Below are 12614 nucleotides of genomic sequence, written 5' to 3'. Positions count from 1 at the left end.
GATTCAATAATAAATAAAAGGGTGCCAAATGGAGTGAGGGAAGTCCATCTCCAAGGATGACACGCAGCATGTACCTTGGTGTGCAGGTAATGCTGCCTTTCTGTGTAGGTACAGGAAGAGGGAGGAATGGCTCAAATTGTTACAGACTCTCTGAGATCCTTAGGGATAGAAGGCGGTGTCTATTCGAATACTGAAACTGGGGTCAAGAACCCTTACCCTTCCTCTACTGAGCTGACTAAGTCTCAGGAGGCAGGATAGTTTTCTGCTGGATGCCAGCAGTTGTCTAACGCCTGCTTTGTGCTCTTTCCCAGTGTCGCTACAAGTGGATATTGTCCCAAGTCAGGTGGAGATCAGCGTTGGAGAATCCAAATTCTTCTTATGTCAAGGTGAGTGCTAGCTCCTATTGCTGTCAGGCTTTTACATCAGTGCTTGTTGAACCACTTCTAGGAAACCCCTCCCCTCAGCCCCGGACGTATGGAGACATATAGGGACATGGCATTCAGTTCTCCATGTTGTTGTTTTATGGGAGGGCCTTAAGTTTTGTAATTGAAGCAGATCGAAAACACTCACGGGTGTAATCGCAAAGGTGACTGAGGGTATGTCTACACTAGTGTTTCCCAAATGGTGCTCCGCGGAACCCTGGGGTTCTGTGAAGTGAAAGTAAGGGTTCCGCGAGAACTCGATCCCTCTTAAAGAGACAGAGAGGAGCTGGCGTGCAAAGATGCAGGCTCCTTCTCTGGTTCTCCGCTGGCTTTCAAGCACTTCCCCTCCCCTGCTGTCACCCCACATTTCCAAAGCCCACTCGGGACATGTGTGACTGCATTTGGCCCCCAGGTCTCCCTGGTCCACGCCCCCCCCCTCCCCCCCCGGCTGTAGGGGTTCCTCGAAATTCTTCTGAGTTTAAAAGGATTCCGTGGTCAAATAAAATTAGGAGACACTGGTCTACACTTTCACCCTCTTCGAGAAAGGGATGCAAATGAAGACATTGGAAATTGCAAATTAAGTTGGGATTTAAATATCCCATGTTTCATTTGCATAATTGCGTTACGGCGCTATTTCAAAATAACAGACACTGTTAAGACGCGGTTATTTCGCGAGAAAATCCTTCTCTCAAAATAACCCTTATTCCTCATACAATGAGGTTTACCAGTTATTTCAAGAGAAAAGTTTTCTCTTGAAATAACTGCATCTTAAAAGTGTCTATTATTTGAAAATAGCACTATTTCAGAATAGCGCCATAATGCCAATATGCAAATGAAGCACGGGATATTTAAATCTCGGCTTCATTTGCAATTTCGAATGTCTTCATTTGCATCCCTCTCTTGAAACAGGGTGCAAGTGTAGACATACCCTGAGAGAATAAAGGCGCCTCTTGAGCTGGGAAGAGAAGGCAGCTCCTGGCGGGTATTTGTAACAATAAAACAACCTACAAATGAGCCATCCTCAAACCCAGCAGGGATGCGACAGAAATGTGCTACGTCACATCTGTCTCTGGCATTGGGCTTTTTCGTTTTAGAGGAGTTAATCTTAGGGCCAAGATATTCAGAATCATCTGCATGATTCTGATGCCCAATATCCAACAACTGAAAAGGGAGCTAGGGTTCCAAGCCCTGTAGGCAGCCTGGAAAATCTCCAGCTCAGCCCCTGGAGATTTTAATTCACTGGGAATCCTGCTGTTTCAATATCATCCTTCCTGCCACCAGCTGAGTGAAAGAACCAGCAGGCACAATGTCCACCCCAGCCTATGAATCGCTGCTTACGCGGTACCACCATTTCTGCAGCACACCCCCGTGCTACTAGCCCCTTAAAAGCCGCTGTCCTGGTTTAGCTGGGTATCTGGGTGCCACACTGCCATGGTAATAAATGATCCCAAGTCACCCGTTAACCAGAACATGACACGGAGCAAACCGTCTTGGAGCCAAGTCCCAGTGGTGGAGTGTCCGACTTCTGTGAGCATCTTCTCTTCAGGGCAAGGGAGGAGGTCATGGAACTCAGGTTTGCTCAGCCATAGGGCAGTTTGTTAATGTCCATACAGTGCTGTGAAGCGTCTGAGTAAGTGCTGTTGTGATGATTCCACCTGGGCTTTTGCACATTTTGGGACTGGTTAAATTCCCTTCTTTCAGAGGAATTTGTCACAAATAAGGAAGCTGCCATGAGGCAACACTGAGGCTTGAGCTGCAGGAGGCAGGTCCTTAAAAGCTGCTCTGATTTGCATTGGATGCAGGAGCAGGTTTAATCTGCCTAACGTGCTGGTAAGCAACTTAACCAGCTTGGTTTGCAATACGATGCCCCAGCACAACCGGCAAACAGGGAGATTTTGTGGAGTGGGAGATCGGGGACCACAGGGATGTATTGAAAGCCTGAAATGGGCAGTTGTTTCTTTTGGCCCCACGGGGCAGCAGCCAATGGATGTCTTACTATGAAAGTGGGGACCTGTGCCTGGTGGAGCCAGAACATGGTGTATAATGTGCAAAATGCTGCTGGGATTAGCTCTCTGTCATCTGGGTTTGTGTACAAATCTGGGGGGGATTAAACATGCCCCCTCAGGTTGGTAAGCAATAAGCACACCCACAAACCCAGCTCAGTGACTATGCCCCACCCCTTCCTGAGCCCGCCCCACACTGCTTGGGTGTTGGAAATCCATTGCCTAGTCTTAGCCCTTCTAGCAGTCCGGCAGGTGATGGATCCCAAGGCCCTGGCTGATTTAGAGGAAGCAGGCCCAATGTGCTTTGTTTCTTCCCTAGTGTCTGGGGAAGCCAAAGACAAGGATATTTCCTGGTTCTCTCCCAATGGCGAGAAGCTGACGCCCAACCAGCAGCGCATCTCGGTGGTACGGAACGATGACTTCTCCTCCACACTCACCATCTACAACGCCAACATCGATGACGCCGGCATCTACAAGTGTGTCCTCACCAGTGAGGAGGAGGGCGACTCTGAGGCCACAGTCAACGTGAAAATCTTCCGTAAGAGCACGGCTGCGGGAGCCTGCTTTGGAGTCTGGCTCTCGTGAGGGGAGTCCAAGGGACTTTCTGGGGAGGCATGGCCCTGTCTAGTGCGTGGTGTCTGGAAAAGGGAACCACATCCCAGACAGACTGGGAAGTGGAGCCCATTCCTCCCTTAGCAGTGATGGGCCAGCACTGACTGTGAAGGAGTGTGTGGAGAGACACCAATGAGAAGGAGCCTGTGAGGAGGCCCTCACCCATGAGAAGTTAGAGGAAGAGGTGGTCTGTGAGAGATGGGGAGAGTGGGGAAAAAAAGAATCTGTCCCACCAAGGGAGTATGGAAAGGAGAGAGTCGTGGTGTTTATCTGATACCCCACCCCAGGCCCGCCGACAAGGGAGGGCAAAGGAGGTAATTACCCCAGGCCTGGAGATTCAAAGGGGCCCAGATCTCCTGGCTGTCTCTACTGAAGCTGTGTCGGCTGGAGCCCCACGCCCCTTTTAATTGCCTCCAGAGCTGCTCCCTGTGGCTCTGAGGGCTGGGGGTGAGGTGGGTGTGGTGTGGTCTGGGCAGTGGTAAGGGCTGACTGCCCTCAGCCCTGCCCCTTCTGTCCAAGGTCCTGTCCCTTTTAGAGGTGAGGAGCCTAGCCCCACACACACCTCGCTTTGGGGCCCACGGTGGCTGTTGGCCCCGCTGGCTCACTCTCAGTTGTCAGTGCTTCTGAGAAAAAACAAGCCTTGAAAAGCCGTTTATGGGCAGTGTTTACATCACTAGCCAGGCCAGGCTACAAAGTCCATTTTGCCTTTCTGCTACCCCTGTGATTCGTCAGGTTGGCCTCAGAGCCACATTTCTCATTTGCTGCCCTTCCAATTCTTGCTCTTTCATCCAAGCCAAGCCCTGCTGGTGTGAGCCACATACTGTTATTGGAGAGACCGGGAGCTTGGCCTCAGGGTTACTTCTAGCTACGTGAATGGTCCCTGCCCTGTACCACTGCCAAGGGCCAAGCAAAGGAATCCACAAGCTAAGCTGAAGGATTCAGGGCCAGGAAGACCATTCCTAACACTCCTCATGCCACTCAGCGACTCTGCCCTATTGGCCTGTTTAATGGTGGGTCACATATAAAGCAAGGGATTGATTGGCTCTGACATGCATAGCTTGTTTTCTCACCTCTTATCCATGGTCTCTGCATAGTAGATAGACTGGCAAGACAGCCTACCTCAGCTGTCCCTCCCCACAACAAGCTTTGTGGTGGCCACTTCTGTAGCCTCTGTGCTGCTGCAGAGGAACTACCCCTAGACTCGCTACTCTGAGACCTGGGTAGGTGTGGCGGCAGAGCCCAATGTGCCATAAATTTCTGGGGGATAAGCAAGGATCAGTGTACCTGATCAGTGTTGGGATGTGGCAGGATCAGGGTTAGGGATAGAGCACCACAGGGACCACTTATGGTGCAGTAGAATCCAGCATCCAAGAGGCCCTTAGTATCTCTTGTCAGGCAAAGCTATTATAGCAAGAGCCCTGTAAATATGTTCTTAGCCATGGACCACTTTTGCAGATACAGATGATAGCTCTTGCTTCCCTCCCAGCTGAGAGGCTTTGCATTTGGTTTTCCCAAAATACAACCTCTAAATATGGACACTCCTGTGAATCCAGTTGCCTCTCGGTGTGTAACGAGCATAGAGTTCCCATAGCACAGTGGGGGATGCTAATGCCAAGCTGTACAGGTTGTTACAGTAGCATGAGCATCGCGGGTGGGTTTGTGCGCATGTATCATTGTTTCATCAGTGCTTTCAGTTGGCAGGGCACCTTGCAATTCAGGTGGTCCCCACAGCTTGCTGGGGCAGCAGCTCCACTGTCCAGTCACTCTCGTTACTTTCAGAGAAGCTGATGTTCAAGAATGCGCCCACCCCTCAGGAGTTCCAGGAGGGGGAAGATGCTGTGATCACATGTGATGTGGTCAGCTCGCTGCCTCCCACCATTATGTGGAAGCATAAGGACAGGGACGTTGTCCTGAAAAAAGATGGTAAGGAATGAGAGATTTTTGGCACTCCCAAGGCCGGGGGGCAAAAGGACAAGTAGGCAGAGGGAATTCATAGCAGTGAAATGAAAATGGCACACATTAGGTCTGGCCTTCTGGGACCATTATGATTATTCAGATCTCCATAGCACAGGCCAGAGAACCTCACCTATGGGTTGCATTAAAACACAACTTCTTGTGGGGCTGGGGCTGGGGGCCGCTGACCCACAGAAAAATCAGCCAGGGGCTGCATGCAAGTGCACATGGGGCCAGGATGGTAGATTGTGTGTGCTCCAGCCCTGCAGTGGGATGGTGGAGGGGCTGAAGCACCAGCGCAGGCTCCCCAGTGCTTGGTGGGGGAGCCCTGAGCCTCTGGGGCAGGATCCAGGCAAGCCAGGAATTGCATCTGATCCCTGGGACTTAGGTTTTCCACCCATGAAATAGAGCATATGATTTTGAAAGAGAGATCTAGTGTGGATGTAAAGACTCCAAGTAGCTAGCCTGTCCTAGCTACAGCGCTTCCATTCCCCCTATGCTGAGCTGGAGAGCAGCACGCAGTGGAACTCATCAGTGCATTTTTTGGGCTGTTGTCACTCCAGTGCACTCCCCTCCCATCCCGGCAGGTGAGTACTATTGCCTCTATAGCATTCCCCAGCTCCTCTCAATCTAGGCATCCAGGAAGCACAGTTGTGGCGTGACCAGTGGTTGCAGTGCTAATCTAGGAGTTGAGCAACCTGGGTTCAGGTCACTGCTTTGCCACAGCCTCCCTGTGAAATGTTGGGCTATTCATGGTGTCAGCTCACAGAGGCATGGCCAAACAGGACTATGGATTCGCTTCACAACAGAGTTGATTAGGGATAGTTGCTTTTATTAATCTCACTACATCACTACTGTTACAGGGTTAATACTGACAAATGGTTACACAGCTACCGCAAAGTGACACATCAATCACAGGCAGAGCAATGCATAAGAGAGTAACAGGCACTTAGAAATGCTTACACCCCTTCAGTTTGCGGGGAGTCCCGTTCCTGTCACCTCGCACCAAGCCGCAGTGGACGTGGTTCCAGCTGGGGGAATCCAGGGCACCTTCCGAGGTCTAGGTCCCTGGTGAGACTCACCAGGCACGGGACTCCCTACACCAGTTATACTACAGTTGTTTACCGGGTGTGTGTGTACTGGCTCAGTGCCATTCTTATCACTCCTATGAGCTGAGACTGAGGTCAAACTTGTTTACCGCTTAGTAGTTTCCCAGTTCAAGACATGGGTTAAAGCTGATAAAGCCCAGTGTTTGCAGGGTACAAGGTACAGCTAGGATGGAAACTTCCATCCCGGTCCTGCTAAGCTGCAGGACCCACATATGATTTTTTATGTGTCATGTAGTAGCCAGCCTGTGCCTGCGCTCCCCATCTGGAAAATGGGCTATAGCCCCTCTCTGCCATGTAGCAATGATGCAAGGATACACCCACTAACAAATTGTGAGGGGCTTTGAGATTTCCTGAGGAAAAGTGCTCTATGAGAGCTAGGTATTATAGTTGTTTCAAACCAGAATCTCATCTCTTGGGAGATAAATAGAAAATGGTTCATTGGCCCAAGCCAGGTATTGATTAAACTTAAAGTAAAATAAAAGCGCTGCTTGTAAAATAACAAAGCAGTTATCCCCACTGCCTCTTTGCTTGCTGTGTGAGAGTGTCTCTCCTGGATGAGTTCTTTCCTGGCAATGTCAGATCTGATTATGAGAGTGACTTTCATTACCCTGATGGAAAAGGAAGTTACATTACATTAAGCTTTGTCTCCAAGCTATAAGGGGGAGTGGAGAAGTGCCCACTGATGACAGAGATCTCTCTAAATGATCCTTGATTGACGCTTCATTTTGTCTCTTTTAGTCCGTTTTATAGTCCTGTCCAACAATTACCTGCAAATCCGGGGAATCAAGAAAACAGATGAGGGGACATATCGCTGTGAGGGCAGAATCTTGGCTCGTGGGGAGGTCAATTTCAAGGATATTCAGGTCATCGTGAATGGTGAGCAGCGTGGAGTCCTGGCCGTGGAGGAGACCTGGGCTGCTTGAGTTACAGGCTGCTGCGCCCTTGTCTTGGAAGGGGACACGATCATCACTTCACCTGTGAACTGTCAGAGTCATGATCCATGAGGCTTATTAATCTCACTCTGCTGTGTCAAATAAACACAACCATGAAATCGATTTGGCATTTACAAGATGTTTACAGGAAATTATCATGTCAGGAGTAGGCTTGAATGTCTCATAGCTCAAAGTGAGAGATGGCTCTCATTTGAGTCAAGATGGTTTTGTCCATCGTACCATCATCTATGCATTATGGGTTGTCCTCCTTCCCACCCTGCAGGTGATGTGGACCTTTTGGAGCAAGGTTGTGATTCACTGCATTGACTTTTATCTGTATCACAGAGGGCAGAAAACTTTGGTATCTGGTTTAGGGATGTGAAGGACTAGTCAACATCAGATAGAGGCAGCAAGGGGTTGTGGGGAGGAGAGGGGGTACTTCAAAGTGGCAAAACCACTTGGAGCCTGGGGCTGTATGCGGCATTTCAAGGCAGCAGCGCCACATGGAGCCCAGGATCAGCTGGGGACTCCTCAGCTGACCCCGGGCTCCACACAATGCTTTCTGTGGCTACACTTCAAAGGAGGAAGCGCCCTATCGACTAATTCGATTAGTCAATTACCTGATGCATAACATCCTTAATCTGCTTCTTTCCACCTGCCTCTAACTCAGTTTCTTTTTCTTTCAGTGCCTCCTTCTGTCCGTGCCCGGCAGAGCACCATGAATGCTACGGCCAATCTCAGTCAGTCTGTCACCTTAGTGTGCAATGCTGATGGCTTTCCTGAGCCAACCATGAGCTGGAAAAAGTAAGATGCTTCAAGCAGAGTTCACTCGGTTTATGCGCATGGAGGTTTTAGCTGAGGCACTCAGTGCGAGTGCAGTTTCTCTATACTTCTGACTGAACAGAGCTAGTCACGGGACAGTCCATTTTAGCTGGAATATCATGGGCTCATTTTTCGTAGCAAAATCAGAGAATTGAAATGTTTTAACAGATTGTCTTTAATCCGTAATTATAACAGCAGCATTAATAGCAATATGCTGCAGTGAAGCCATCTCTAGCACCCTTTGCCCGCAGGTCTTCACACACGTCACATGGCAGTCCGAGGGTCAGCGTGGAGTCCTGCTGTGTTAAGGCCTGAGCAGACAGTGGCTCAGAATGTTGCTGCAGGGGTAGCAGGTGGAGTTCTGGGTGGAGAGCAAGGGTCTCACACCACCTCCTCTGGTTGGCCATGGGAATATTTACAGAAGAAGGACTACATGACCTGGGGCCCCAAAGCAAGCGTAGAGAGGAAGCAACTGAAGGAGGAAAATAGATGGTTGGAATGTAAGACAGATGACACCATAGGGAAACTTCCCCCCCCAAAACAAAAGTGTTAGTCTTTAAAATACAGCCAGTTCTAAAATCCAACCCAGCCAGTTCTAAAACCCTTCCCATCCCATCTGCTTGCTTTGTGCCCTGCAGGGACGGGGACTTGATAGAAAGGAGAGACAATGACAAGAAGTACGATTTCAACTACGATGGCTCCGAGCTGACCATCAAGAAAGTGGAGAAGAGCGATGAGGCGGAGTACACCTGCACCGCCGAGAACAAGGCTGGGCAGAAGGAAGCGATCATCCACCTCAAAGTCTTTGGTAAACAGCAGTAACAGGCTTCATATAGCACCTTCTCACCCCTCACTCCCTACGGACTATCCAAGAGCCCAGCTCACCGTCGGCAACTCATTGCTGTAAACTGGAACCAGCCAACAGTCATGTCTGGCTAACACACTGGGTGCATTTGCTGAATTATACTGTCAGTCTCCTTGCCAATGCTACACTGTCTACTAGGCACGAAATGCTGATGGTCACTGTCAAATACTGAAGCTCTTTCATGTCCCATCTCCTATGGCTGAAATCCACTCCCCTTCGGGGGTCAGCACTAGGGTGCACAGTGCTCAGCTTTTAGGTCTGACTCCATAGTCAGTGGAAGACTTTACCTTTCATTTCTGTGGGCATTCAGTCAAGCCTTTAGGATCTGAGAGGGACTTTTGATAGCTGTACACTAGGGTGAATTTCACCCTCAACTGCATGAGGGAAAATGTTATTGTTAGCCCTTTTGAAATGGTCAGTTCCTTCCAGTTGTTTATTGCCATTTATCACAGGCTGTTTTTTTTCTTCAGAGATCTGAGTTTTAAAAAAAAAAGCAGGTAATACAAAGGTGGTCATCAAAACACAAAAATTAGCCTAAGCTTTTCTAGACTCCTTCCCAGCTTTCTTTAAACGGTCATGGCCCTGATGTAACAACTGGCTTGGGTGTGCTTTCTCTAGAGGCTGAGTGGGGCCCATTTTTAGTTTTGCCAAACTGGAAGCCAAGGCTTGCAGGCCTTGAGGAGGGGAGGGTACCCCATGCTGCCTGCTGCCACAGTTCTCCCTGTCAGTAGCAATGCACAAGTCTTTTCTGTCTAATTGATGGTTTCCGTTCAGATGTCGTTAATGCTAGGCAGCCTCGCTTCTTAGCAGGGGATAAAGGTGTTTCCCAAATGGTGCTCCGCGGAACCCTGGGGTTCCGTGAAGTGAAAGTAAGGGTTCCGTGAGAACTCGATCCCTCTTAAAGAGACAGAGAGGAGCTGGCGCGCAAAGACGCAGGCTCCTTCTCTGGTTCCCCGCTGGCTTTCAAACACTTCCCTTCCCCCGCTGCCACTCCACATTTCCAAAGCCCACTCGGGACATGCGTGACCGCATTTGGCCCCCAGGTCTCCCTGGTCCACTCCCCCCCCCCCCCGGCTGCAGGGGTTCCTTGAAATTCTTCCGAGTTTAAAAGGGTTCCGTGGTCAAATAAAATTGGGAGACACTGGACTAAAGAAACCCTTGTGCTCCCTTTCTAGCAAAACCCAAAATCACTTATGTGGAGAACAAAACTGCCATGGAGCTGGAGGACCAGATCACGCTGACCTGTGAGGCTTCCGGGGACCCGATCCCTTCCATCACCTGGAGGACCTCTACCCGGAACATCAGCAATGAAGAGAAGGTATAATGGCTCCCAAAGACAGGTCCTCAGTAACCTGTCTCAGAGCAGCTCATGTCTGCCATGCCTCCCACTCGTGTCTGCTGAGCCAGAAGACATGATGATGTCATGCAGATGCACACTGAAATCCTGGTGAATCCCCCTTTCTGTCCACTATAAGATCCTGCACTGCAGTACAAGGCGCCTGTGAGAGCCGTGGCCTAGCTCCATTGTAGTACATTGGCCTAGCTCCATTGTAATCAGTAGATCCAGACACTTTTGTTGTAGCTGAGAAGCTGCCTCACCATGTTTCTTTCTCTCTCCTTAGTTTTTGCTACTGAGACATTCAGACAGGTGTGTTTAAAGCACCAAACTGGGGCTCCTTTTCACAGGAATGTCCAGGAAACAGCCCCCTCCTTGGTTCCACTGTGGTGGGTGGAAATGGTTGCCCGATTCCAGTGTGCTCAGTGACCTCATCATGGTGTAGAACCTTCCTGGGGAAAAAGGCTTTGCTCAAAGATGCTGTGGACCAAAATGAGCCTGTTAATTATTTCTTCCCTCCTCTATCGTACACTCCTACTGCACGTACTCTGGGTGCAAACGCCTGGGTGCCTTTGTGTTCGCCTGTACTGTTCGCCTGTATCACGTACTGATATCACTTTGTTTTTAAATGCAAAAATAATTAGCAGTTTTTTTTGTAAATAATCCTTTTGGCTTGATTTGCCACTAGCTGTTGCAGGGGCATAACAGGTGGAGATTTGGAGACCTCTGTCCATTGGTCTGAGAGTCACATAAAAGGCAGTTGAGCAAAAAGGGAGAACCTAGCGTTGGCACTGAGATACCTTTGTGCAAATAGTAAACTAGACAGTGCTTATTGCTAACTTTGTCATGTCAGGCCACTTGAAGGGTTTAATAGCCTGAACCCTTTGCTGGTCACAGTCAGTATGAAGACCAGGGGAATTGGGAGTGCATGTCAGAAACACAGAATGAACAAGACACTGTCTTAGAACCATCCCACTACCTATTACTACAGTAACTCTCACTTTTTAGATGGGCCTTCTGTGCCACCTGTCTTCTCTTTTCAGTGTATTGCTGATGGATGAGATGCCAAAAACAACCAGGCTTCCCTCTCCCCTGTAGGAAAGAATAAGTTCCATTGAGTTCCATCGAAGGCCTAGTCTGTAGCTCAGTGAACTCAGGGGGAAAATCCTGTTGCTTTCAGTGGGGTTTGGCACACACCTCTATTGCATTGGGGCAACAGGACCAGGGTATTCACAGGTTTGCTTCCATCCAGAAAGGGTGTTTGGGAGATCAATGTCAGTGGGATCTGGAGTCTTGATTTCCTGCATCTCGGGTAAAGAATTTCTGTGTAGTGAGTGGAAACTGCAAACAGAAGACTAAATTGCAGAGACATCTCCCAGAGGAACTTGCTGTTTCCGTTTTCCTCTGCTTGTCTAGCCCAGTTTAGCTAATGAGATTTCAGCTGCAAAACTGCTAACTATTTTTGAGACTCTCACATATCCTGTTTGAAGCTGTTTAAGTCAGTGATCTATATTAAGGAACTATGGTGCATTTTCAGATAGTTTCTTATGTAGATAGGAAATTCAAACTATTACCATATGTCTGTTGTACTGGCAGAGTCCCTCATTCCAGGGTTGGTTGTTTTATTTATAAATCCCCAGTGCGTTAGGCAGGTATTTATATGATTGATTCCTGTTTTATAGAAGCTTACATGAAATGCTTTAGGTGCAGATTAATGGTACAGACATCCGAAAACTCTGCAAGTCAAAATGGCCCGAAAGTGACTTCCCAGATCTCTTTACCCTCCCACAACACCTTACCACCTTCTACTGGCAAAGCTCAGAGAAACAGCTAACCCTTGACTTTGGGACAGAGTGCTGTTCTCAGAAGCATCCGAGTCACAAGTAACTTAGGCATTGGCCTGTAGATACTTAGGAACCTAAATAGGAGTACCTGTGTACCTTTGAAAATCCATCTCTATGTGCCTATGTTGGTTTTAGGCACCTAAGTCACTTTGGCAATTTTACTGTACATCCCGGTCTCAAAGAATTTACCAATTGGGAAACAACTAACCCAGGCGAATTCTGGACAGTAGCAAACTATAAGGGCATGTCTATAATACCGTGCAATCAAGTTCTGCCTGTCTCTGATACAGAACTTAGCTAGCAGAGATAGCCCAAAAGGAAGGATCAGTGTAATCAGTGGTCTGCTACTGATTTGGAAAACCTTGTTTGTCTTCCCTCGAGTATTTATCACTGCTGTGCTGGAGAACGGAATCGTCACTTTTTGAATGATACAAGAGGGAATACCTGTGCAGTTGGGGCATGCTGCTATCTATATTTTAGCCTACTCTCTTTTGTTACTCTTGCAGGACAGTGATTAGGATGCAGTAAAGTTAATTTTGATCTGGTATATGCTGGTATGTTCAGGCTTCACTGTTTCAAATGCAGAGACAGTACAGTCACATTTCCCATTTTTATTGATTTTATTTATTTATTTAAAATATTTTTGCCCCACCCTTCTATTTAAAATATTCAAGGTGGCTTACAACATTTTTTAAAAACACAATAAATAAATGTAT

General features: G+C 48.4%; 1 protein-coding gene across 8 annotated transcripts in view; it reads left to right on the top strand.

Moving 5' to 3' along the window:
• Positions 1-12614, top strand: part of NCAM1 (neural cell adhesion molecule 1) — a 287961-nt gene that overhangs the window by 194693 nt on the left and 80654 nt on the right. For all 8 annotated transcript variants that reach the window (XM_089773318.1, XM_089773319.1, XM_089773317.1 and 5 more), the window contains exons 2-8: positions 312-386; positions 2745-2963; positions 4817-4960; positions 6838-6975; positions 7718-7835; positions 8492-8661; positions 9894-10036. In XM_089773318.1, the coding sequence (XP_089629444.1) occupies positions 312-386; positions 2745-2963; positions 4817-4960; positions 6838-6975; positions 7718-7835; positions 8492-8661; positions 9894-10036 (1007 nt within the window). The remainder of the gene's footprint in view (positions 1-311; positions 387-2744; positions 2964-4816; positions 4961-6837; positions 6976-7717; positions 7836-8491; positions 8662-9893; positions 10037-12614) is intronic.

The sequence above is a fragment of the Pelodiscus sinensis genome, chromosome 25 (genome assembly GCF_052426305.1).
Source record: "Pelodiscus sinensis isolate ZL-2025 chromosome 25, ASM5242630v1, whole genome shotgun sequence".
Classification (NCBI taxonomy): domain Eukaryota; kingdom Metazoa; phylum Chordata; order Testudines; family Trionychidae; genus Pelodiscus; species Pelodiscus sinensis.
The sequence above is the reverse complement of the archived record's forward strand: the minus strand, read 5'-3'. Positions and strand labels throughout refer to the sequence as shown.